The sequence below is a fragment of the Camelina sativa genome, chromosome 11, assembly GCF_000633955.1.
Source record: "Camelina sativa cultivar DH55 chromosome 11, Cs, whole genome shotgun sequence".
Taxonomy (NCBI): Eukaryota; Viridiplantae; Streptophyta; class Magnoliopsida; order Brassicales; family Brassicaceae; genus Camelina; species Camelina sativa.
Window position 1 is genome coordinate 4,791,410 of NC_025695.1, and position 25,358 is coordinate 4,816,767.

General features: G+C 37.0%; 8 protein-coding genes and 1 pseudogene across 8 annotated transcripts; 4 read left to right on the top strand and 5 right to left on the bottom strand.

Moving 5' to 3' along the window:
- On the top strand, positions 543 to 1,979 carry LOC104727630 (probable protein phosphatase 2C 59). Its single transcript, XM_010446722.1, has 6 exons — positions 543 to 570; positions 906 to 952; positions 1,014 to 1,128; positions 1,449 to 1,547; positions 1,659 to 1,817; positions 1,957 to 1,979. Exons 1-6 carry the CDS (start codon positions 543 to 545, stop codon positions 1,977 to 1,979), a joined length of 471 nt encoding a protein of 156 aa, XP_010445024.1.
- Positions 3,638 to 4,747, bottom strand: LOC104727631 (glycine-rich cell wall structural protein 1.0-like). Its single transcript, XM_010446723.1, has 6 exons — positions 4,583 to 4,747; positions 4,360 to 4,428; positions 4,212 to 4,271; positions 4,026 to 4,127; positions 3,877 to 3,942; positions 3,638 to 3,808 (listed from the first exon to the last, which is right to left on the bottom strand). Exons 1-6 carry the CDS (start codon positions 4,745 to 4,747, stop codon positions 3,638 to 3,640), a joined length of 633 nt encoding a protein of 210 aa, XP_010445025.1.
- LOC104727632 (H/ACA ribonucleoprotein complex subunit 1-like) lies at positions 5,411 to 5,985 on the bottom strand. Its single transcript, XM_010446724.1, has 3 exons — positions 5,821 to 5,985; positions 5,598 to 5,666; positions 5,411 to 5,509 (listed from the first exon to the last, which is right to left on the bottom strand). Exons 1-3 carry the CDS (start codon positions 5,983 to 5,985, stop codon positions 5,411 to 5,413), a joined length of 333 nt encoding a protein of 110 aa, XP_010445026.1.
- LOC104727633 (peroxidase 46-like) lies at positions 6,431 to 7,716 on the top strand. Its single transcript, XM_010446725.2, has 4 exons — positions 6,431 to 6,464; positions 6,745 to 6,760; positions 6,983 to 7,137; positions 7,298 to 7,716. The coding sequence occupies exons 1-4, from the start codon at positions 6,431 to 6,433 to the stop codon at positions 7,708 to 7,710; spliced, it is 618 nt and encodes a 205-aa protein (XP_010445027.1). The 3' UTR covers positions 7,711 to 7,716.
- On the top strand, positions 8,966 to 12,124 carry LOC104721663 (probable protein phosphatase 2C 59). The gene is made up of 9 exons (XM_010439697.2): positions 8,966 to 9,124; positions 9,313 to 9,494; positions 9,980 to 10,107; positions 10,428 to 10,526; positions 10,638 to 10,796; positions 11,054 to 11,140; positions 11,219 to 11,310; positions 11,516 to 11,590; positions 11,686 to 12,124. The coding sequence occupies exons 2-9, from the start codon at positions 9,415 to 9,417 to the stop codon at positions 11,884 to 11,886; spliced, it is 921 nt and encodes a 306-aa protein (XP_010437999.1). The 5' UTR covers positions 8,966 to 9,124; positions 9,313 to 9,414; the 3' UTR covers positions 11,887 to 12,124.
- Positions 12,209 to 14,379, bottom strand: LOC104721662 (annotated as a pseudogene).
- Positions 14,599 to 16,776, bottom strand: LOC104721664 (ADP-ribosylation factor 1-like). Its single transcript, XM_010439698.2, has 7 exons — positions 16,574 to 16,776; positions 16,404 to 16,442; positions 16,242 to 16,304; positions 15,684 to 15,814; positions 15,283 to 15,330; positions 14,991 to 15,121; positions 14,599 to 14,910 (listed from the first exon to the last, which is right to left on the bottom strand). Exons 1-7 carry the CDS (start codon positions 16,674 to 16,676, stop codon positions 14,877 to 14,879), a joined length of 549 nt encoding a protein of 182 aa, XP_010438000.1. The 5' UTR covers positions 16,677 to 16,776; the 3' UTR covers positions 14,599 to 14,876.
- On the bottom strand, positions 18,845 to 19,689 carry LOC104721665 (protein GLUTAMINE DUMPER 1-like). The gene has a single exon (XM_010439700.2). It carries the CDS (start codon positions 19,527 to 19,529, stop codon positions 19,026 to 19,028), a length of 504 nt encoding a protein of 167 aa, XP_010438002.1. The 5' UTR covers positions 19,530 to 19,689; the 3' UTR covers positions 18,845 to 19,025.
- On the top strand, positions 20,265 to 21,534 carry LOC109127228. The gene is given in 2 exon segments (XM_019231762.1): positions 20,265 to 21,336; positions 21,501 to 21,534. Coding segments are annotated over 2 exon segments (126 nt in total). The 5' UTR covers positions 20,265 to 21,244.

A 25,358-nucleotide genomic window follows, 5' to 3' on the forward strand; every position in this document is an offset into this window, starting at 1 on the left:
TAATATCAACCGTATCATATTATCAAATAACCGTAACCGTATATAACAGTAACCTCTTGAACCGTAACCGTATTTAAACGTAACCGTTTAACCGTTTATTAAACGATTCTGGTTAAGGTTAAAAAAATTTCTAACCATAACCAATGGTTAATAAACCGTAACCGTGACAACCTTAACCTTGGTCATGCATATGTATATCTAATAAAACATGTGTGTTTGTCGTCCATCTTTCTTCTTTAAACCTCAAAATTTGACTCAAACATCAAATTAAAGTCTTGTGATGTCAATCCTTTTTCCTTAGACCCAAAAGTAAAAAAATAATGAAAAAATATCAACTCATCTATAAAATCATACACAAAAATATGTTTTACAGCTCATAAGAAATAAAAAGCACAAATGTAGATAAATAAGATCATTTATGTTTTACATCAATATTTATAGGAAAAATTGCATTCTATTCTAGCACACTTTTACAAAACTTATTTACACACTTCTCAAGACAAGAGAAGGATATCTCAATTCGAGTCAGGTTCACGCTGACGATGGACCTGTTAGCGGCGGCGGCCTCAGGTTTTACCTCTTTTACTCCTTTTGTCCCACTTTAATCGTTTCTATGCTGTTCTAGGATTATTCAACTTGCTTTGCAGCTGTGTTTCAGGTGATCTAGATTGGAACATTTAGACATCTTTCTCTTAGGTGGATATAGGAGTTTCTTCCTCTCAGTTATAACTTACATCTCTCTTATGTTGTTGAAGAACTCAGAGAATAATCATGTCCTAGCAATCTACCTTCTTCTGTCTAGTTTTTACTGTCCTTGTCTTGGTTGATTTCTTAACTCTGGCGTTATAGTAGAACTCGTGATTAGTATGTAAGTCTGCAATTTAGATGTCTAATTATATGTTAAGGCATTGGCATTGTTCCTAGACATGTGACTGTAGATGCTGCTGCTGCTGTCAGTTTTATTGTATAGATAGATTGTAATGTGATGATGACATTCATAAACTTATATGAAGTTCAGCTATGGATATGCAAGCTCTCCTGGTAAAAGATCTTCAATGGAGGACTTCTATGAGACTAGAATCGATGGCGTTGATGGCGCAATAGTTGGTCTCGTTGGTGTCTTTGACGGTATACATGTCTCTCCGATATAGAGGAACTTATGTGTTAATAACTATATCTTGCATGTAACAATTTCCAGTACTTTCTAGCATATGGAGAATCGTGTATCACTTATCATTATGTAGAATTAGACATATAAGTTCTGAGATTTCATATGGTAAACTGGAGATTTAGTAAGGTTCTGTTTCTCTTGGTTTATAGGAACCATAATTTGTGAACGTCTATTGATCAAATAACAGCCCTAAGCATTTAATGTCTTTACTTATTTTTTACATGTTAAGGTGCTCTAAAGAGGTCAATATAGTGATGTAGCTAATGTTTATATCCAGGTCATGGAGGTGCGCGTGCAGCTGAATATGTGAAGCAAAATCTGTTCAGTAACCTGATTAGGCATCCAAAGTTCATCTCTGATACCACAGCAGCTATAGGTTATATTTCAGTTATAATCTTGTTAGCCAGATAATTCATTAAGAATAGACCCAGCAAGGTGCCTTATTTATCCTTCTTATTTTTTTACATTTGCTTGCTTCTCATTTCAGCTGATGCATACAACCAAACAGACTCAGAGTTTCTTAAATCAGAAAATAGTCAGAACAGAGATGCTGGTTCAAAAGCGTCAACAGCCATCTTAGTTGGTGACCGTTTACTTGTCGCAAATGTAGGGGACTCCAGAGCTGTTATATGCAGAGGTGGCAATGGTAATACATGTTCATTTTTATACCAAATGATCGTGCTCAATCCATTTCCCATTTACCAAATGATCGTGCTCAATCCATTGAAAAAAGGAAATAACAGCCTTAAGCATTTAATGTCTTTACTTATTTTTTACATGTTAAGGTGCTCTAAAGAGGTCAATATAATGATGTAGCTAATTTTTATATCCAGGTCATGGAGGTGCACGTGCAGCTGAATATGTGAAGCAAAATCTGTTCAGTAACCTGATTAGGCATCCAAAGTTCATCTCTGATACCACAGCAGCTATAGGTTATATTTCACTTATAATCTTGTTAGCCAGATAATTCATTAAGAATAGACCCAGCGAGGTGCCTTATTTATCCTTATGATTTTTTTACATTTGCTTGCTTCTCATTTCAGCTGATGCATACAACCAAACAGACTCAGAGTTTCTTAAATCAGAAAATAGTCAGAACAGAGATGCTGGTTCAACAGCGTCAACAACCATCTTAGTTGGTGACCGTTTACTTGTTTCAAATGTAGGGGACTCCAGCGTCAACAGCGTCAACAGCCATCTTAGTTGGTAATGCTTGTTCATTTTTATACCAAATGTTCCTGCTTTATCGATTACACGTTGCATATAGTATGACCAAGTCATTAGGGGTTGAATGTTAAGAAGTCCAAATGGAAACATAAAATGATAGTTTGTCAAACAGTATATGCAGGTCATCGAGTCATAACTTACCCCTCATAGTTATAATCACATGATAGCACTTGAATATGAAATTTGCAATAAGTCGCTCAGTATTGTATGATACTAATTTTTCTCTTTTGTCAAAGCTATTGATGTATCCCGAGATCACAAGCCTGATCAAAGTGACGAGCGCCAGAGAATTGAGGATGCAGGAGGATTTGTCATGTGGGCTGGTAAGAAAACATTTAGTGGAAACTTCTCTTCTTTTTTGAGTTTATATCAATTGCTTAATTGGAAATATGCTAAAAGGAACATGGAGAGTTGGTGGAGTTCTTGCTGTTTCTCGTGCATTTGGCGATAGGTTGCTGAAGCAGTATGTTGTTGCTGATCCGGAGATACAGGTATTGACTTCGCGCCAAAATCTCCTCCCATATATTACACCTAGTTATTACCAATTTAACTTAAACCTGCATTGGATTTCATTAAGTTAGCGATGGGGTAACGAAGTGACTATTTTGTGCTACCTCATACCCACATTATACACTATTTTTCTATAATAACTTCACCAGTCTTCCCTCGTTCACTCATATATGTATGGAATTTTCAGGAGGAAAAAGTTGATAGCTCTCTCGAGTTTCTCATTCTTGCAAGTGATGGTCTCTGGGACGTCGTATCAAACGAGGTAGAACTATTGTTTGATTTCTAAGCTTCCCTATTAAAATTTCCAATTATTCAGACTTGAAAACCCATCCCATCTCTGCTCAAATCTTATTTTCAGGAAGCCGTAGGCATGATCAAGACGCTAGAGGATCCCGAGGAAGGTGCAAAGAGACTGATGATGGAAGCTTACCAAAGAGGAAGTGCAGACAACATAACTTATGTCGTCGAACTCGTAGTCTTTGTTTTTATTGTTGGCTAAAAAAAAATATACAATTATAGTATTAAGCAAAGTTTTTTTTTTTTAATGTAGTATTAAAAGCAACTTAATTGGGGACCTTTGCAATTCATTTAGTATTGGTTACAAAGAAAAGAAAAAAAACTTGGGTAACAAAATCCCAAACTGAAAACCCAAAAACCCAATTAGAAAACCGAAACCCAGAACCGTAATTGAAAACCGAAACCCAGAACGGAAGGAAAACCGAAACTAAACTACGTGAGCCACCTAGCCGCTTCCGCAACGGTCCCGACGACCCTATACCACAACAAGACTTCTTGATCAGCTCCGCCGTTGGCTTCCCCGCCGTCACCTCCCTGTGCTCCGCCTTTAAGAACGCCAGCATCAATTCCTCCGCCGTTTAACCCCGGCTGAGAAGGATTAAACTTTGTTTACAAGAACAGTCGCGTTTACAAAAAAGAACTTGAGTAACAACCAATTAAGCGCGACTTACCCCACCGATACCACCTCCCTGAGCTCCGGCGTCTCCGCCGTTGTCACCGCCACCGTTGGCTTCCCCCTAAACAAACCCATCCAACTGACTTTAAGCAACACACGCCTAAACAGAACGCATTAACAAAAGAACAATCTAAAGAGTCTCACCCCGCCGCCGTTAGCACCGAGTCCCATGCCGCCGTTAAGAAAGCCACCGATACCACCTCCCTGCGCTCCGACGTCTCTGCCGTTACCACCGTTGGCTTCGCCCTAAAGATCCCATATTCCGACGTTAAGTAATACACTACACAGTGGCCTAAACAGAACGCACTACTCGATCCATCTAAATCTCACCTCGCCGCCGTTACCACCTCCCTGTGCTCCGCCGTTAGCACCGCCACCGTTGGCTTCGCCCTAAAGATCCCATATTCCGACGTTAAGTAACACACGAACTACTTATTGGCCTAAACAGAACGTACTTCTCGATCCATCTAAATCTCACCTCGCCGCCGTTAGCACCTCCCTGTGCTCCGCCGTTAGCACCTCCTTGTGCTCCGCCGTTTCTTTCGCCCTATCCATCCAATAAACCAAACAGATGATTCAGGAACAGAGGATCCGTTTCAAGAACAGAGGATTTCACAAAAAGATTCACAAGACTTACCCAAACTAAGTCGCGAGATTTCTTCTTTCTCGAGACGAAGCCGTCCTCTTTCCGTAGCGAGTACGAGAAAAGCTTCTGGGATGTCGTCTGCAAAGATATCTCTCTGTTCAGGAGTGAGATCCCCAAACCACTTTGCAAGTTTAGCTTCTTCACGCTTGCACGCGCGTTCTTCGCGGTAGTAAGTTTGGATTCTTCTACCAAGCTTCTCCTCATTGATAATACCAGCCATATCTTTCAACCTTTTTCTTGAGAGAATAATAAAAGTGTTTTGAGGAAGATGAAGATATAGCGATGTGAGAGAGGTTAATGAGTAAAATAGTTTTCTCTCTTCCTTTTATAGGCGCGGTTTTTATAAGTTTCTTTTCTTCTTCTGAAAAGGGTAAATACGTCAATTCACATATGTTAGTGATAGATCACAGACGTCCGATTTATTTTTGCTGATGCGGTCAACGGCGGAGATTTATCGTTGTAACGAGAATGTTTTGTTCGAGTTCCATGTCAAACTAATAAACATTATGCAAAGGATTCAACAACTATAATTATTTAACACGTCGACTATTTTGGCTGCAAGAAGATGCACAAATCTCAAATACACTCTCTCTTGGTTCAAGCATATGGCAATACAATTTTTTCATATTCAATTCACTTTAAAGGTACTGCTAATGTACGAGTACATGGCTAATGGAAACTTAGGAGACTACTTGTCAGGTTAGTCTTTTAATGGTTAATTCATAGCTATTTTGCATTGACAGAGTCAGTTAACTTGATAATCCTTTCTTTTGCTTCTTTTAATATAGGGAAAAGTTATTTATACTGAGCTTGGAAGAGAGGTTGCAGATATCATTAGATCAGCAAAAGGTTTGTGAGGCTGATCTATGTATGTTCAATAAAATTACACATTCATTAGAATCTCTATGAACGTTCTGTTTTTTTTTTNGCCGTTACCACCTCCCTGTGCTCCGCCGTTAGCACCGCCACCGTTGGCTTCGCCCTAAAGATCCCATATTCCGACGTTAAGTAACACACGAACTACTTATTGGCCTAAACAGAACGTACTTCTCGATCCATCTAAATCTCACCTCGCCGCCGTTAGCACCTCCCTGTGCTCCGCCGTTAGCACCTCCTTGTGCTCCGCCGTTTCTTTCGCCCTATCCATCCAATAAACCAAACAGATGATTCAGGAACAGAGGATCCGTTTCAAGAACAGAGGATTTCACAAAAAGATTCACAAGACTTACCCAAACTAAGTCGCGAGATTTCTTCTTTCTCGAGACGAAGCCGTCCTCTTTCCGTAGCGAGTACGAGAAAAGCTTCTGGGATGTCGTCTGCAAAGATATCTCTCTGTTCAGGAGTGAGATCCCCAAACCACTTTGCAAGTTTAGCTTCTTCACGCTTGCACGCGCGTTCTTCGCGGTAGTAAGTTTGGATTCTTCTACCAAGCTTCTCCTCATTGATAATACCAGCCATATCTTTCAACCTTTTTCTTGAGAGAATAATAAAAGTGTTTTGAGGAAGATGAAGATATAGCGATGTGAGAGAGGTTAATGAGTAAAATAGTTTTCTCTCTTCCTTTTATAGGCGCGGTTTTTATAAGTTTCTTTTCTTCTTCTGAAAAGGGTAAATACGTCAATTCACATATGTTAGTGATAGATCACAGACGTCCGATTTATTTTTGCTGATGCGGTCAACGGCGGAGATTTATCGTTGTAACGAGAATGTTTTGTTCGAGTTCCATGTCAAACTAATAAACATTATGCAAAGGATTCAACAACTATAATTATTTAACACGTCGACTATTTTGGCTGCAAGAAGATGCACAAATCTCAAATACACTCTCTCTTGGTTCAAGCATATGGCAATACAATTTTTTCATATTCAATTCACTTTAAAGGTACTGCTAATGTACGAGTACATGGCTAATGGAAACTTAGGAGACTACTTGTCAGGTTAGTCTTTTAATGGTTAATTCATAGCTATTTTGCATTGACAGAGTCAGTTAACTTGATAATCCTTTCTTTTGCTTCTTTTAATATAGGGAAAAGTTATTTATACTGAGCTTGGAAGAGAGGTTGCAGATATCATTAGATCAGCAAAAGGTTTGTGAGGCTGATCTATGTATGTTCAATAAAATTACACATTCATTAGAATCTCTATGAACGTTCTGTTTTTTTTTTGCTTGATTGCTTCAATTAGGTTGAAGGACACTTTCCTAAAATGGCTGTGTAGAGGGCTACATTGAGAGGTATTAGCCTATTCCTTCATCGTTACCTCCATCTAACATTTGGTTTTGGTTTCTTCCATCAATCTAAGTTGAAAACCCAATGACAGATCACTGTGTAGTGTGTACTACCAATCAATCTAAAGATGGTTAACCATATCATGCCAAAATTGAGCAATAACTAAACCAAGTAGTTGTCCAATGAATATATCCGGTTAATCAAGGTCAGGGGCAATTCTAACCTAGTATTAGTTTGATTCTGACAGGGAGGAGAGACGGGAGAGTATCTATGGCTGCAAACGTAAGACCGAACATAATCGACACAGATTTCAGTCTCGACCAAATGATCGATGCCTTCTCTTCTAAAGGCTTGTCTATTCAAGATCTCGTCGTTCTCTCTGGTATATATATGTCAATGTTTCTTGACTATATGATGAAACCGGATTGACTATTTCATTCTACAAGAATTGACTAAACTGGATTGGTTATTTCATTCTACTTTGATTATATGGGTTAAGCTCTGTTTGAACTCTGTTTTCTTAATAGTTAATGTACGTTCAGGAGCACACACGATTGGGGCTTCGCATTGCAACGCATTCAATGGAAGATTCAAACAAGGCTCAAAAGGGAGTTTAGAGCTGATCGACGCGTCTCTCGACAAGTCATACGCAGAGACACTAATGAACAAGTGTTCGTCTTCAGAATCTTCGTCATTGACGGTGAGCAATGATCCGGAAACATCTTCGACATTCGATAATCAGTACTATAGGAATCTGGAGACGCACAAGGGTTTGATTCAAACGGATTCTGCACTGATGGATGATGATCGAACGAGGAAGATGGTGGAGGCACTGGCGAGTGATGAGGAAATCTTTTTTCATAGATGGAGTGAGTCATTTGTGAAGCTGAGTATGGTTGGTGTGAGAGTTGGTGAAGATGGTGAGATTAGACGTACTTGTTCTGCCGTTAACTAAAATCATTTCCGCTTTGTAATTAATTGTCGTTGATTAGTAATGTAACAATGTCTGGTTTGATTGGATTTTGGTTTCACAATTTAATTTTAAATGTATAATAAGGTTTATTTAGTTGGTAATTGAGAACAGTGATCGGCTGGACCAATGAAACTCTGGTAATTTTTTGATTTAGTCCTCATGGCTAGTCAAAACTCAAAACAAAACTTAGATTGTAAACTCAAAACTTAATTGTAAACTTAGATTGGTAATTGAGATTGTGATTCTGAACATTGCAATTTGAACATTAACATATGTAAAAAAAAAGATTTGTTAACACTTGTCAACTTTCATTCCTTCTCTTTAATCCTTCCAGGGTGACAAAACCGAGGCCAGATGTCAGTTTCTACTCAATGCAAACCGCACAAACACACTGAAAGAGTCTCAAAGCTTGTTGTTACCCTAAAGGCCAAGCTAGCCAACACACTCTTCTGGTCTCTCACCGGCAAACACACAATGACACAAGCATAGCTCATATAGCTGACGTATTGAATGGATTCAATGGAAACTTGAGTTTAACAATGTAGATGAGCTTGCAACTATGGCAACAGTCGGGAACGAACTTCATGGCCACAGGAGTAAATGGTTGTTATTTTGAAAATGGTAGGTCAGTTGTCCCACAGGAGAGATACTCTTTATAAAGTTGCGTATGAAAATGGGAAACACATTTTTCGATTTGGACGAGTCCTTGAGTAACGAGACGGAAACTAATAATACGGAGTATTTAAAATTAGAACATTTGTATGAGGAAGCAAGAAAGAAAGTGAAATAAATGATTTTTACAAGTGATTGACTAATAAATGGCTCGATGTGAAGGTTTTTAGTGTTGTATGTCGCTACGCAGTAAGGAAGGGGTAATAAATAGTACTAGTACCAGGCAGTACATGATTGACGTGAGAAGAAATCGTAGAACATCATCAATCGCATCTGCATGTGAATACCACGTGTCAATATCCAGTGAGAAGGACGGTTGATTCGTTCTGACTTGGTTTCACAGTAAAGTTGACAAAAAATATCCTCAAAGGAATAGTATTAATTTAATCATCTTTTTAAGGCACACAATTAGGCCCCCTCCACGAGATATTTCTTTCCTTTATACAGATGACAATATAAATATATACATATTTATTTCTCTAATAATTAGGATATACTTAATTTTAATTATTCTTAATTACTAATAATGAGCAAAAAAAAAAAAAAAGTAGATAATAATGATGATACAAATGGAGGAATCAGCTTCTTCTTCTTCTTCTTCTTCTTCTTCGTCATTTTATTTTTCAAAACGAAGACCAGAGAGAGAGAGAGCTATATTGGAGACGAATCCCTAATTCTTCTCGGGTCTTAATCTGCTGAATTTGTTCATCTCTTTCTTCTTCAGGTACGCTCAAAACTACTCCCCCTAATTCGTCATCTCTTCGATCTGATTGTGCTCAATCCATTTCCCATTTTCAATTTTTATCTGCTCTTGAATTTTTTGCTCAATCTTGTGCATAAGTCGTGTTTTGGCTTTTTATAAAGCATGGCTCGATTTCGTCTTTGTTAATTTGTCTGGTGATATATTGTTAGGGTTTGATTGGTGGATAAAAAAGGAAGCTGAATCAGCTTCAGATTTGTATTTGTAAATTTTTTTGCTCCGATCAAGACAATAAGAAGGCTTTCTGAGGAGTTATGGGATATCTCAATTCTGTGTTGTCATCTTCGAGTCAGGTTCATGCTGACGATGGACCTGTTAGCGGCGGCGGCCTCAGGTTTGATCTCTTTTACTCCTTTTGTCCCACTTTAATCGTTTCTATGCTGTTCTAGGATTATTATACTTGCTTTTGGAGATGTGTTTCAGTTAATCTAGATTGGAACATTTAGATCTCTTTCTCTTAGGTGGATAGAGGAGTTTCTTCTTCTCAGTAAATGTCTTACATTTTTCTTATGTTGTTGAAGAACTTAGAGAATAATCATGTCTTAGCAATCTACCTTCTCCTGTCTAGTTTTTATTATCCTTCTGAATTCTGATTTGATACCTTGTCTTGGTTGATTTCTTAACTCTGGCGTTATAGTAGAACTCGTGATTCGTATGTAAGTCTGCAGTTTAGATATCTAATTATATGTTAAGGCATTGGCATTGTTCCTAGACATGTGATGTGACTGTAGATGCTGCTGCTGCTGTCAGTTTTTATTGTTTAGATAGATTTTAATGTGATGACGACATTTGTAAACTTATATATATATATATATGCAGTCAAAACGGGAAGTTCAGCTATGGATATGCAAGCTCTCCTGGTAAAAGATCTTCAATGGAGGACTTCTATGAGACTAGAATCGATGGCGTTGATGGCGAAATAGTTGGTCTATTTGGTGTCTTTGACGGTATACATGTCTCTCTGATTTACAGGAACTAATGTGTTGCTGACTTTATCTTGCATGTAACAATTGCCAGTACTTTCTAGCATATGGAGAATTGTGTATCACTTATCATTATGTAGAATTAGACATATAAGTTCTGAGTTTTCATATGGTAAACTGATGATTTAGTAAGGTTCTGTTTCTCTTGGTACATAGGAACCATAATTCGTAAACGTCTATTGATCAAATAATAGCCTTAAGCATTTATCGTCTTTACTTATTTTTTACATATTAAGGTGCTCTAAAGAGGGCAATATGGTTATGTAGCTAATGTTTATATCCAGGTCATGGAGGTGCACGTGCCGCTGAATATGTGAAGCAAAATCTGTTCAGTAACCTGATCAGGCATCCAAAGTTCATCTCTGATACCACAGCAGCTATAGGTTATTTTAACTAATGATCTTGTTAGCCAGATAATTCATTAAATAGACACATCAAGGTGCCTAATTTATCCTTCTGATTATTATTTTCATTTGCTTGCTTCTCTTTTTCAGCTGATGCATACAACCAAACAGACTCGGAGTTTCTCAAATCAGAAAATAGTCAGAACAGAGATGCTGGTTCAACAGCGTCAACAGCCATCTTAGTTGGTGACCGTTTACTTGTTGCAAATGTAGGGGACTCTAGAGCTGTTATATGCAGAGGTGGCAATGGTAATGCTTGTTCATTTTTATACCAAATTTCCCTGCTTTGACGATTGCACATTGCATGCAGTTTGACCAAGTCATTAGGAGTTGAATGTTAAGAGATCCAAAGCGAAATATAAATTGATAGTTTGTCAAACAGTATATGCAGGTCTTCGAGTCATAACTAACCCCTAATAATTATAATCACATGATAGCCCTTATATATGACATTTGCAATAAGTCCCTCTATTTTGTGTGGTACTAATTTGATTCTTTTGTCAAAGCTATTGCTGTATCCCGAGATCACAAGCCTGATCAAAGTGATGAGCGTCAAAGAATTGAGGATGCAGGAGGATTTGTCATGTGGGCTGGTAAGAAACTTTTTTTTAATGGAAACTTCTCTTATTTGAGTGTATATATCAATTGCTTAACTGGAATTATGCTAAAAGGAACATGGAGAGTTGGTGGAGTTCTTGCTGTTTCTCGTGCATTTGGCGATAGGTTGCTGAAGCAGTATGTTGTTGCTGATCCGGAGATACAGGTATTGACTTAACGCCAAAACTTCCTTCCACATTTTTAAACATTGACACCTTGTTATTACCAATTTAACTTAACCTGCATTGAATTTTGATCAAGTTAGCTATGGGGTAATGAAGTGACTATTTTGTGTTACCTCATACACTATTTTTCTAAAATAACTTCAACAATCTTCGCTCGTTCACTCATTAGCATAAGTTAAATCTCAGGAGGAGAAAGTTGATAGCTCTCTCGAGTTTCTCATTCTTGCAAGTGATGGTCTCTGGGATGTCGTATCTAACGAGGTAGAACTACCGTTTGATTTCTAAGCTTCCCTATTAAAATTTCCAATCTTCAGACTTGAAAACCCATCCCATCTCTGCTCAAATTTTATTTTCAGGAAGCCGTAGGCATGATCAAGACGATAGAAGATCCCGAGGAAGGTGCAAAGAGACTGATGATGGAAGCTTACCAAAGAGGAAGTGCAGACAACATAACTTGTGTCGTCGTACGTTTCTTTTCAGACCAAGCAGGAGGAGTAGGTTCCAGCAGCAACAGTGTCCCAATCGATCATGGTATCAATCCGGACTCATCAACCTAGTTTTAACATTGGTAACGTCCATTCGGTGTGATCTCAAAACAGGTGAATCCGGGAGATTATATATTGTTATAGAAAGGTCGAAGGTTTTCAAGAATATACAGACAAAAAACTCACACACGAACGTTTTTTTTCTGTGTCGTGTTATATCTTTTGTTGTTGTTACTTGTTATACATTTGTTAATTGGGCATGTAGCGAAACATAGAATAAGTGTATTAGTACAAGTTCTGATTCATTCTACCTTTTGTCTGAGAAATTTGTGGTTTCATGGATATACCTGCTTTTACAACATTGATATCAATCAAATTTTAAAATGAATAAGTGAATGGCGTTGACAAAAATATTAGGTGAAAACGAGTACAATAAAATAGTAAAAACAAAAGTTGCAACTGCCACCCAACAACACCAGACTAACCAATCCACCTGACTAATACTCAATCTTAATCCTTATCTTCTCTATCTCAGTCCCATCTTCTGTCCCAAAACCGCGAGCTGCTCAACAAGCTCAGTTCCAGTAAGGATCTCTGTGGCTCCGTATATAATGTTCTTTGCCATCTCCTGTCGCTGCGAGAGCTCCTGCAAACTGCTATACTCTATGTAGTTACCTCCACCAATCATGAAAACAATGGCTTCTTTGAAAGGCCCCTTCACATAGCTATTACCATTAGATCCTGACTTCGAAACTCTCGGATCCAGCATGAGGTATGAATCGGTTTCTGGGTTTGGTTTTCCCTCAGTTAAGGCTTCAACTGTCCGTGCCACCGCCAGTTGCTGATCACTTGATAAGAGATTCTTGACTCCTGCAGTGACTGCGCTTATAGACTGACCATAAAGCTTCCCAGCCCAGTCAACAATGTTGCTTCTGCTTGCTGAGTCTGCCGAGGCTGCCAAAGACACGTTAAGAGACTTGATCTTTTTCACGTACTGAAACGCTCTTGTATCAGCTTCAGCTTCACGCAATGCCTCTTCAACAACTTCAACTTCAGCCTGGTCGATGGTTTCCAAGGAGATTAGGTACATGATGGCAAACCGTAGCTTGTCCATTTTTGTACCTTTCCCTTTCAAAACAGATAGAAGCTCGCTCGTGTCTATGCTACCTCTCACCATCATCTCATTCTCTACCTTAGTGAACACATCCAGAGACCGCTCCTTGATCTCTCCTAGTAGCGCAGTCGCGATGTTAGTATGCTTATCAATCACCTGCTTCCTCTCAGTCAACTGAGGAAGTGAGTTCACAGCATTCATCAGATGCTTAGTGTTCCCAATCAAATCAGTCCCATCAAACTCTGCAATACCGCTCCCACCACCTCCGGTTCTCCTATTAACCTCTTCCACATCTTTCTTATACTTGTTCAGCTGTGTCTCAATCTCCAAAGCGACTTCAGGAAACTCTAAAGAACCATTTTCTGACCAGAACAGATCTGAACTGTCTACAAACGCTTCCTTCTTTTCCCCTGGCAATTTCAATCTGTTAAGCTTTAGACCCAAAACATCGTGAACAAGAGGCCTGTATCTGAAGTCATGCTGTATCCCAACAGAGAGTTCAAAGTTCCTATCGAAAATACACAACAAAGGCCGTTGAAACGAACTCATGAAACCTCCTCCACCACCACCAACACTACCTTCGGTAAACAGATTGTTCTTGGACAGAAGCTGATCCCTAAGTTTCTGATCCAACGAAGAAGCAACCATCTCCGCTGGTCCACCACGAGAACATCGTATCACAGGAACCACACCAAGCGTTGCCAATACACAGAAGAGACCATTAGAGACCTTTTCGATAATCTCCTCGATCTCTCTATCTCCAGCTGATGGATCATTCAACTGAAGATAAACAGAGTCCTGAGCAAGCGAAAACATGTTATCTTCCAAAGTCACAAACTCCAGATACTGATCATGCACCGACGCGAATCTCGCAACGGAACCGGAGTTCTTCAGAGTCCCCGAAGCGAGATTCTCGAGGAGAGGACGAGGGATACGAGACGAGAAATTGAGGTGATAGGTGTGGTAGAGAGATCTGGAAGCATCGGAGACGATTTTATCGATGTTGGATTGAGTTGGTTGGAGAAAGTAGACGGCTGCTGCATCAAGAACAGGTGATCGGACTTTTTTATCGATGTGTAAAGGAAGTGTAACGCCTCCTTGTTTAAGAAGATCCTTCACTTGCATCAGAGGAGCGATGATCTTCTCACCGAAATCAAGGCCTTGTAACATTCCTCGTTTGGATTCAGAGGTTGGTTCAGGTTCAGCATCCGGATTACACATTCTGCAAAAAACCAAACGTATAAAACATCAACCAAAAAAAATTGAGACCATGCAAAACTTGAGGAGCAAAAAAAAAAAAAGTTACCCATCTGTTTGTGGCGGAGATTGAGAGCCATGGAACTGTTGTAGGAAATGTGTTAGTGAAAATTCTGAGAATCCCAGATTGTGTATTTTAACAATAGAATTAGAGGATGGGGAAGAAAGAGTTTGGTTGATTTGAGGCACCACTACTGTCTCTATTGATACCAAAGTTCATACCATTGAAGACGATGGCATAACAGTAAATTAATGTCTAACATAATCAACTGGGCTAATCCCTTCAAGGCCCAAAACTGAAAAATAGAAGATTAAACCCAAATCGGATTATGATTTTAGGTTTTAGATTGAGCTAATGATAGATGATGACATTGTCTCTTACCAACAACAAAATAGCTAATTGAATATGATCATTCTATGGAACATGTACGAAAACAATATTAGTTAGGAAATGATACAACCTTCGATTCTGAGTGAAAGAGCAATCAAGTTTAGAGAAAGAAAGCAGAACAATAGGAAAAATTGTAATCCTTGTGGGTTTGTGTATATCGAGTTAAAAATGCTCACAAGGTCGGTATTGAGCTAGATTGTGTCTATAATTGATAAGCTATCAACTCTTTGCACCAAGAATACAAAACTAGCACTAGGGAAGATGATTACACACTGCTACTTTGCGTGGTGAGAGATGATGTTAGCCACTCCCTGATTTCAAGGTATTACTCAACCTGAAGGAGAAGAAGAAGCATATTTGAGAGCTTTGCTGAACAAAAAAACTTTCTGGGACTATTATTTCTCATGTGCTTACCAGTCTAAGCCCTCGAAAAGTCCTTCGCCTTTCACAGCACAAGTTTTGAAGATTGCCCATTGACGGCTCTTTATCTTGTGCAACTCCAAGGCCTCTGTCACAGCTGCATCATCGAGTGCACCTGGTAGATCCTGTTATATAACATAACCAGAACTGTCACTACATACAGTATATGAAAAACCAAACACATGTGGTACGGATTCTCTCTATGAGGTTCAGATTGAACAGTGGCTTTGGTGAATTTATTGGAACTTAGCGGTGAGGTAAACAGCTTGACATAGATAATACTAACCTGCTTGTTTGCAAATATAAGAACCATTGCACCTTTCAATTCCTCTTCCTGTAAATAGATTCCGAAACACGAGTTAAGCCTCAGTGATAAAAGCATTCTCTATAGCAACAAGTCATGATCACCAGTTCCCTTCCCAAGAATGTCTAATTTTGACTACACCGGCTTTGGCTTTACCCCTTAGGTACTAACCCGGGAGATCTAGAGTTTGGTGACATCTACCACAAGGCTTACTGACGCTCAAAGAACATTGCGTAGCAACATTTATAGCGTCTAGAACAGTTTCTAAACAGAATTAGTATTGTATTCCCAGTAGAGCTACAACCCTGAAAGCTTTCCCGTCATCTATCAAGAGAGTTTTAAACCAATTACATTGGAAGAGAAAACTTTAAGCAGTTTTTTACCTCCAAAATTGCATGGAACTCCTCTTTCGCCACTCCGATTCTATCTGTATCACTTGAATCAACAACATAAATCACTGCTTGTGTGTTTGGGAAGTAGCATCTCCAATATGGCCTGATGCTCGTTTGTCCACCTGCTCACAAGAAAATTCTAGTTAATCATTCTCCATCGAAGCAATAGAATACTCTTCTAATTCACATGTTAATGTCACAGCTATTCATGGTATGAAAGATGATAATATAGAGCATGAAAATCATGGACATCGTGTTACCATCTTTCCATATACAATGATGTTCTAGTTTCTCACAGTGTCACTAGAGTTAGATCTGCTATCATGTGATTAATCAATCACTTGCCCTTAAAATCTACTACTAGTCAACACTAAATAAGACAAACTGGATCCATAAGAACACGCTTTGATCAATATCTATCTAATGCATATACAATATATGTCTCCCTTCTCTGTATATCAAAAACTGTTCTGAGGCAACTCAAATTAGAAGCTTAATGCATCATAATATAACATCTTCATACCCCAAACACACATAATGGAAACGTACCTAAATCCCAGACCTGAAACTTGATATTGTTGTACTGCACAGTCTCAACGTTAAATCCAATTGCTGCAAATCAGAACAAAAGCAAAATTGACAAACATGAAACTCAAATCAGCTGCGAACAAAGTTTCATCCATTGCGGATAAAATCGTGAGATGTACATACTCGGAATCGTGGAGACCACCTCCCCCATTTGAAGCCGATCTAAAAAAACACACAGAGACCAACAAACAAAAAAATGCAACTCAACACAAAAACGTCCAAATCAAAAAACCTAGCCAATTAAATCATCTATATGCTCAGAAGTGAGTTTAGATTCAGAGAGAATGGTTTACAGAGGATAGTGGTTTTTCCGGCATTGTCGAGACCGAGGACGAGGATACGAGCTTCTTTGTTTCCAAACACGGATGAGAACAGTCTCGTGAACACGATTCCCATATTCTTGTTCTTCTGATCGGGATCAGATCATACGATCTAAGAGAGATTCGTCTCTTGGACCATCGAGCTCTCTCTCTTCACAGAGAAGAAGAAGAGCAGTGGAAGGAAGGAAGACGAGCGAAATAGCTCCGAGATTTAGCGATTTCTTAAACCCTCTGAATCAGCCAGCGGGTTTACATATGGGCCAAAATTAATCATCTGAGCCCAGTATATGGATATGGGTTTTACTGATTTCCTCTAAAAGAAAATCACATAATGTTTTTTTTTTTTTTTTTTTTTTTTTTTTCNAGATCGTGAGTAATTTGATTTCTTGTGCAATTTGACTTCCCCACTTAGTTTTTTTTCACTGGAAAACCCCACATACTTTGACTAATCCTCATAAACTATAGTATTTATTATGTAAATTTTGCTAGTGGCCAAGATTATAATGATGGCCATTATTTGTTTAACTAGTCCACAACCACATGGAAGATGTTTTTTTAAATATTTAAAGGTATTTTATATAGTCGGAAAGAGATGTAATGAAAAAACAATTTTTATTAGATATGATCATGATGTCACACAATTTTTTTACAAAGTTCTTAAATTCTTACAAAAAAAAAAAAACAAATGTAAAAGATAATTTGAACAATATCTTCGAGAACTCAGTCTAGAATAACAGACTGTAAAATTTTACGGGAACATACACCATAAATATATCCAAAAAAGAATGTAATAAGTGAAAAGAAAAAAAAACACAGAATTGTTTAGAAGTTTTATGTAGTAGACGCGGACGCGGCTACTCGGCGCCGCGAAGGACGACAGCTCAACTACTCAAGGGTGTAAAAAATGTCAAAATAGAATCCAATTCTGTTTTGTTTTATAGTAGTACTGTAGTAGTATAGTATTATAAACTCAAGTGCTCAACCCATCCACTATCTGAAACGTGTCCCTTTATGTTAACTCTTTCACGCACACAAACACAGAATATCTTAAACTAGATACGCTTGAGCAAAACGATTTGCTGCTAATTGCTTTTTCTTTTTCTTTCTTTGTAATATTTGCTAATTGTTGTTCTTATTAATGGAGAGAATATTAATTTGTCGAAAAGAAACGGAGGATATCATTTTGCTGAAAAGAATTGGAGAATACCAGTTGACTTGATGTATTTTTTTGGTTATTTATTAGTAATCTAATACTATGTGACTGCATATTATTCAGACTGTTTTTTTTTTTTTTTGGTGATATTATTTTTCAAGTCGAATAGATTTTTAAGTTTTTAAAGATTTTGTAGTCAACCTTTAGGCTTAAAGTTCTGGAGAACGGTCGATGTAGATCGATATTTTCATGTGGAACTATAGTCTAAGACTATGTATGATTTATTTATATCTGAACATGTATGATTTATTTTCATGTACGATTTCAAAGGACTAGAAAAAAGGCCACTGATGTACATTTTTGTTAATAAACCTAAGTCTTCTAGATGTAAAAAAAAAACCAAAAAGCGAATGAAATGTTACTGGCTTATATAATTAGTGAGCTAATTGTATTAACGAGTGTTTTACTACATGATCATAAGAGTAAGATAACTTTTGATATAAACGGAACTGCAAGTCAATAGATGGGTGAAAATCGGAATTGGATAACTTTTGATATAAACGGAACTGCAAGTCAATAGATGGGTGAAAATCGGAATTGGCATAGCTAGATTTAATTCCGATTAAGTGTTATTATGATGGATAGAGATTATGTCGTTACGTAATCAACTTTTGTTTCTGATATTTACATGTACAGCGAATGTTTCTAAGTTTTAAATTGAAGATTATCATGACTCCCCAAATGAGGAAATAAATCTTGCCAAAATTAAAAGCGGGGAAGAAAATGAAAACTGGCAGATTGATCAGACAAACAACTCCGCTGTCAACAGATTGAAGTACAGTACTCTCTGTTTTGACAGCCAACAGTTTGAAGTACATGCAAGGTTTACAAAAAGCAATCTTTGTGACTGTTCCACTCAAAAATATTTAAAAGTGGTTTCTTAAAATATATTGATGTTGTAATGATTTTTTTTTTTAACACTCGAATCCTAATATATATGGTGGATGTACACACATGTACACGTATTAAATCGCATTTTACAATCTTTTTGTGGCTGAAGTGACTAAATAATATTTCCTCAAACTACAGAATTTGGAACAAAAAGGATTTAATATAGCAAACGATAAAACACTACAGAACAAGTAAAAAACCCAAAATTTTGCTCTCTAGTAAAATTTACATTTTCTAGGAATCATGGCTTATGCGAAAGACAATTCTCCAGAAAACTCTCAAAAAAGAAAAAAAAATTAAAGTATATATAAACAAAAAGGCTTAGTGACTTGGAGTAGTAGTAGTAGTGGCTTCGCCGGTATCTTTCACTTTCTCTTCGCCTTCTCTCATCTTCTCCTCCTCGTCGGTCACAACACTACCCTCTTTGGAAATGACCATTTCACCCTCGTGACCACCACATGTACACGTTTTCATAGCTGGCGTCGCTATAAACCTAGGCAAGTCTTCTCCAGCCATTATGACAAGAACCTTCTCCTCGTAAGCTCCGTTCGCCGCCTTATCCCCAGAGCGGCTCTCTTTCTCTTCATCGACGTTCTGACCATCTTCTTCGCCGGAGGAAGACAGGCGCCAGTAAGAACAAGCGAGGATGAGAAGCGCAAAAGCTATTAGTCCAAGCATCGCCGCTAAGCCGCCGAATAGGTAAGGAATCGGCGAGTGCCACGGTGATTGCGGCACCATTCCGTGGTGATTCACGGAGGCTGATGTTGCCAACGTGGGGTGCGTTGCCACACCTTCCAACCTCGAATGAACGCTCAATGGTCTCATTTTTGTTGTTGTTGTTGTTCTTGTAGTTGTGCAGTATCTTTTTTTCTCTTTTGGGTTTTGTGTAAAATGGAAAGATGAGTATGAAACAGAGGAGAAGGTAAGGAGACGTATTTATAGGTATGAACAACTTGGGGACAAAGAAAGTGACGATCTTATTAAATTGATGGAATTTAGTGGAATTAACTTCTTCTTTTTTTAACACTAATAAGTCCCTAATGATAACCAACGTACTGTATTTATATTTTGTAATTCAAAAATATAACGTATTTATTTGATTATAAAAATATATAACAATTTTTAATAATATATATTATAGCAGATAAGTGAAGTTGATTAAATCTCTTGTTAATTGATTGATACTATTGAACAGGGGCAAAAAAAATAAAATCGACAGTGTTATGATTAACCGTTTCGTTTCATATGTATCATCAACATATATGTGGACACTTAACCACTTTTTATTTTTCATTCTTTGGGAGTTGAGATATACACGTAGTCCGTACAAATGGTGGAGGCAGGCAGGCATCGATGTGATTATCCATCTGTTCATGTAGACATTTTGATATATATTTGTTTATATATATTATAATGTAGCTAATCAGGACATAGTGAAAGAGCATATTGGAGTTGAGGTATAGAGTGGAATATGACAATGCCTCCACAATAATAATAGCGAACAAAGGTGATTTGAGGGAGAGCTTGTGGGTTAAAGGGCCAACAATCTCATTTTCTTTTTCTTCATTATTTCCAAAATTTTCAATTGGCCTTCGTGCTTTGATTTGACATATGTACTTATATATTTAGTCTCTCTCTTCTTTTCTTTTCTTGCTCTCTAGGCTTTTTAGCCAGGCTATGTTATGATTCCATTTTTTTCTTTAATTTTGAATTATGGGATATGGACAAGATCATAAGACTATAGAATCGAAAAACCCTTTTTTTTTTTCTTTCGAGTACCGTTCTCTTCTCTCAAAAGTAAACCCTAGTCTTTTTTCAGATCTGTGACCGGGAAGTCACTCCGGTAGTTGGCGCTTCTCGCCGACGCCGTGAGTGGTTTCCCCTTTCGTTTTGTGCTTTTGTTTTATGGTTCTGCTTTTCATCTTTCTCTTGTATTTCATTGGAGAAAAGTTTACTTTGGTGGAAATAGTAGATCTTCACGGCGAGGGTGTTTGGCTATGTTGGTGGTCAGCTTCTCCAGAGAGGATTGTTGTTGGGTGTCCGAGATCTGTAGATCTGGCGGGTGCTCTGTTCTTGTTGGCGGATCTCGAGGTTTGGTTCTTCGTGAATCCATGGCCATGGTCTCCTCTGTTTCTGTTGTTCGGTAAGCCGGTCTTCTGGCCGTTCTTCTTCGACGCGTTGCTAGAGTTAGATGGAATCGTTTTAGTTGGTTGTTGGTAGTGGCAGTTTTATGGTGTTCCTTAGTAGTATCGAGCAGATTTAGTAGCTTTCGATTGGGATGTCTCGACTCCTTTCTAGGCAGAAGTTTCGTTTTGTTTGAATATGATGGTAGAATCTTAAATTTGCAGAGTTCATTTTTCTTCTTGTTGTGCTTAGTGGGTGATAGCTTTCTCCTTTTTCGTCGGTTTCGTTTATGAGATTGGTGTTTCTTCGAGAAGTTAAGTCTCGCTCCTCGCGTTTTGAAGACTTCTAGTTTGACGTTCTTGGGCGTATCAACGTCGTCGTCACTTCCGGAAGTGAGTGGTCTTGCTTGCCGTGTTATGAAGTCCCTGGTCCTTGGTTACGAGAGATTGGCTCTCATCGTGTTAGGAGGTGGTTGATGTTATTTTTGAGTTGGCCGTGGGCATCCTTGGTAAATCTCATTCGTTTGTGCGGTAGAAGAATAGGTTCTTTGCTCTCTTGGTTCTATTGTTTCCTTTAAGATCTTTTGGCCGGTTGCTTGTGCTTTTAGATTAAGGTTGTTATTTCTTTTCGTTTTTGTTATCAAATGCTGCTGTTATGTTTGGTTTTACATAGTTTCTGGGGAAATCTTGTTTTCCTCCGGCCTTAGTTTCCAGGGACATTCTTGTAGTCCGCCGGCTTAAACCTCCCCTCTTTTGGGCATAGTATTGTACCTTGTATCCTAGCTTGGTTTAAACCAAGTTTATTAATAAAATCAGTTGACAAAAAAAAGCCAAAAAAAAAAAAAAAAAAANGGACAAGATCATAAGATAATTTAAGATCTGATGTTGTTTATGTGGCGAAACACCACATCATATGATAGTTGATCGTAAAGATTGACATTTGTTATTTCAAATGACATATGTGATGTCTGATTCAGTGTAGCTGTAGTCTTGTAGACTACTATGTTTATTAGTTGGATTAGTCTTTTTTTTTTTTTTTACTAGAGAATTATCCAATATCCACGGTAAATTTGAAAAACGTGGTTTGGTTTCCCCTTTTTCCTAAGTTTTTCTTTAACTAATTTCTGCTTTATATTCATCTCACATACTTTCCCACATTACTTGTTTCTGCCACAATTTTTTTTTAATGCTTTGTTTTTGGAAAGATTATAAATTAAGAATCTAACATTTTTATAAACATAACTTGTTCAGATAACGTATACTATAAGAAATTTCGTTGATGTTGGTATATTCGCTTTGGAATATCACCGCAATATTTTGTCGATATGATTTTTTGTATAGTTTCTTTAAGTTCAAGTCAGTAACTTTATAAAAACTTAACACAGAGAATCATAGAACAAAGCAAGAAAGAAAATTAAATATGAGTATCTGCTACATAATTTATTACCAAACAGAAAAAAAAAAAAGAATTAGGAAAGAATAAACAATAAAAACCCCGAAGGGATAAGAAGACCATAGCCATAGTGTTCACTGGCATTAATTCCATTAATCACTATTAACATGATCGAAAATATTAGGATTGTATAATTTCGTTGTGTCCCACGTTTCGTCAGCTTCCACTTGCACTTGCACACCTTTTAGCAGTAGAGGGTACGTTTTTTTCAGCACGGACAATCACCGCTCGTCGTTTTGTACTTATCGTCGCTACTCTCGTATACTCGTACTTCAAAATCAAACGTTCAAAAAATCCGAATGATATGAACAGATTGTTAGACGATGGTGGAATTCTTATTTAATCATTGAACTGGCCGCAAGACGAATATGGACATGTAAGTTAGGAAAGGAATCGAAAGATGTTAGGCCGTGGTGATTGAGGCTACAAACCAAATCAGTTGAAGGGTGTGATTTCTATCATATCAAAACTATGAGTTCACTAATACCCAAAGTACATTCGATGATCGCTAAAAGAGCATCTTAATTAGAACAAGATTATTAAAAACTAAAGACATATAAAAATTCGAAACATGTAAACTCTGTTATTATTTAAGCAATATCCATTTCGCTCGTTGTTTTGCTTTACCTAAAGGGCAAGTTTTTCGTATGAGGCAAGGCCACTTGGATATGAAATACTCCACAAACTTTATTCCTATGCATATCATTTTGTCTATTATAAAAATATAGCAAGCCAAAGCTTTTTTTCGTAAAACAAATCTCCAATATTTAATTGCAATTTCGGTGGATAATCGGATTCCACTTTTGTACTTGAACGGCCACTTCTTTCTTATTAGTAACTTTCATTCAAAATTTTAAATGATTTAAATACATTTCAACTATAATAGAAATTGTTGGCGAGAGTCGACCAATCACCAAAGGAAGCTCATGTCAGATTACATCCACATAAATATATTATAGTATTGCTGTTTATATTCCAACTTTATTAGTATAAAGTTAGTTAATTGATGAGGATTAGCGACAAAAATATTGTATTAAACTAGATGGGGGTAAAAACCATACTTAATTATTTAAATAAGCAAAAGAATATATTCCCAACTTGAGTTTTTGGGGTGTGGTGACGTACAAACTTCTCTTCTAGATAAGGAACTATGCACTACCAATTTTTTAAACTATGCACCACAAATTTCTGAAGTCTAATTATCAAAATGATGAAATCTAAAGAAAAAGTAGTATTTAACCCTACTACAACTCATGAGTCACGACTTTCAGCTTAGCTACTATTATGCTAAGATTACTTCATTTGATCTTAGTGTTATGTATATCTGAAGTCTGAACTTAATTAAACAAAAATAAATAAATAAATATATATATATATATATATTTGAATTAATAAATTCAATCTACAAACCATTTATGTATTCTTTTTTTTACATATACGAAAAATGTATAGTATGTAGACACGATTTATTTGCAAAATTTAGATACAAAAATTCTCTTCTACCATTTTAGATTCTATTTGTTTTTTTGTCTGTTGGGTCTTTTATTTTCACGTTACTGGTGGTAAACAATAATAAAGGATAGTTACTAATAAAGATAAAATTGATGCGAGGAAAACAAGGAGGAATTTAAAGTATGGTCATGATCACATTCACAATAGTGGATATTCTATTTAGATCATAAGAACATTGCTTCATTCATTAGCAATGCTCATTCGCCTCATCTGAAATAACCGATTTGATAGGCCACCATGTTTTGCCTCTCCGGCTCTTCTTTATTTGATTTGAGTTTAAACAATCATTCTTAGATTGAAATTCCAAAGTGAAACTGAAGTTTAAAATACAAATTTATTAAGGATAATTAAAATTAAAGAGAAAGTTGAGATTAATCCATATAGCTCGTTTGAGCCTATAGTCTACAATATTCTTATACGTGAGCAACCGTCTCTTTTTTAAAAATCGTCAAATTAAAATCATACCTTTTTCATGACAATGAGACTTGGATATAGTTTACATCAGATTCTAATTGGCCCCTTTTTATTAAAAAAGATATATAATTAATTATGTAACCTGGCTTCTTACAAAAACTGTCTCTTATTTTTGTTTTTATAAGGTTATTTTTATAAAACTTCGAAAATGAATGTATTGTAGATACATAAATAATACATATATAGTGTCCTTCAAATCAGAAAAATCTTACATATCCAAAATATTACGAAGACACATATATAAGAAACAATAGTTTTGTGTTTCTATCTAAAAGAAGCCAAAACACATACCTAATCGAATTTCAAACCGAATTATAACGTAACAAGAACACTGATACAAATCACTATCTATCATTCCTATTTTATATTAGGGATAACGTTTTCGCATACTAACGGTTTCATATTTTCGTCTTATAGTGGATATATAGTAACCAAACAAATGGAATCCAACATTAACCCCCAAAAAAACAAACAAATCGAATCCCGTGAAATAAAGTATCATCATCATATCTAATCCTTTTTCTATTTCTTTGAGAAAATTAGTCTAATCCTTCACTGAATTTAGCACCTGCTTCTCTCGTAGAATAAACTTAACTACCTTTAAGTCTTTTTCTATTTTTTTTTTTGTCATCTAGAATTTTATTGATATAACTTTGTGGAATACACGGGTGAATTAATTTCTCCAGAATCTAATACCCAAAAAAGGGAAGCAAAGATCGATACTAAAACGTTAAAAGGATACAAAGATAGAAGGAGATCCCATTTGCAAGACAAACCTAAACTGAACAACCCAATACAAAAGGAAACAAACTAAAACCATCCAGGAAAACAATCTATTCTTAACTAATACATATAGAAGATGCCCTCGGCCAACCAACGATAATCCAAACCTCCTATTAAAACTGAACAGCCCTTAAGTCTTTTTCTATATACTTAATTTTTTTTTTCAATCTAATAAGACTGAGTTGACAAAGGAGAAAACAAAAACTGCTTTTGTAGGTCATTTCTTTTATATATTCCGTCTAGAGATGGTGGATTGATTGGAGTGCTTTCATTGTCATATTCTTTGTCTCCCATCCAAAAAAAAAAAAA

What these genes read in the sequence shown, in the direction of transcription:
- LOC104721664 (XM_010439698.2), bottom strand. Translation starts at nt 16,676, where the DNA reads ATGGGAATCGTGTTCACGAGACTGTTCTCATCCGTGTTTGGAAACAAA. An exon ending in GGTGGTCTCCACGATTCCGA is followed by an intron (nt 16,305 to 16,403) that starts GTATGTACATCT and finishes TCTGATTTGCAG; the next exon opens with CAATTGGATTTAACGTTGAG. An exon ending in CTTTTCGAGGGCTTAGACTG is followed by an intron (nt 14,911 to 14,990) that starts GTAAGCACATGA and finishes CTTCTCCTTCAG; the next exon opens with GTTGAGTAATACCTTGAAAT.
- LOC104727630 (XM_010446722.1), top strand. Translation starts at nt 543, where the DNA reads ATGGACCTGTTAGCGGCGGCGGCCTCAG. An exon ending in CTGTAGATGCTGCTGCTGCT is followed by an intron (nt 953 to 1,013) that starts GTCAGTTTTATT and finishes ACTTATATGAAG; the next exon opens with TTCAGCTATGGATATGCAAG. An exon ending in TCTCGTTGGTGTCTTTGACG is followed by an intron (nt 1,129 to 1,448) that starts GTATACATGTCT and finishes GTTTATATCCAG; the next exon opens with GTCATGGAGGTGCGCGTGCA.
- LOC104721665 (XM_010439700.2), bottom strand. Translation starts at nt 19,529, where the DNA reads ATGAGACCATTGAGCGTTCATTCGAGGTTGGAAGGTGTGGCAACGCAC.
- LOC104727631 (XM_010446723.1), bottom strand. Translation starts at nt 4,747, where the DNA reads ATGGCTGGTATTATCAATGAGGAGAAGCTTGGTAGAAGAATCCAAACT. An exon ending in GAGGTGCTAACGGCGGCGAG is followed by an intron (nt 4,272 to 4,359) that starts GTGAGATTTAGA and finishes TGGGATCTTTAG; the next exon opens with GGCGAAGCCAACGGTGGCGG. An exon ending in GAGGTGGTAACGGCGGCGAG is followed by an intron (nt 4,128 to 4,211) that starts GTGAGATTTAGA and finishes TGGGATCTTTAG; the next exon opens with GGCGAAGCCAACGGTGGTAA.
- LOC104727633 (XM_010446725.2), top strand. Translation starts at nt 6,431, where the DNA reads ATGGCTAATGGAAACTTAGGAGACTACTTGTCAG. An exon ending in AGATCTCGTCGTTCTCTCTG is followed by an intron (nt 7,138 to 7,297) that starts GTATATATATGT and finishes ATGTACGTTCAG; the next exon opens with GAGCACACACGATTGGGGCT.
- LOC104721663 (XM_010439697.2), top strand. Translation starts at nt 9,415, where the DNA reads ATGGGATATCTCAATTCTGTGTTGTCATCTTCGAGTCAGGTTCATGCT. An exon ending in GTTAGCGGCGGCGGCCTCAG is followed by an intron (nt 9,495 to 9,979) that starts GTTTGATCTCTT and finishes ATATATATGCAG; the next exon opens with TCAAAACGGGAAGTTCAGCT. An exon ending in GGGATGTCGTATCTAACGAG is followed by an intron (nt 11,591 to 11,685) that starts GTAGAACTACCG and finishes TTTTATTTTCAG; the next exon opens with GAAGCCGTAGGCATGATCAA.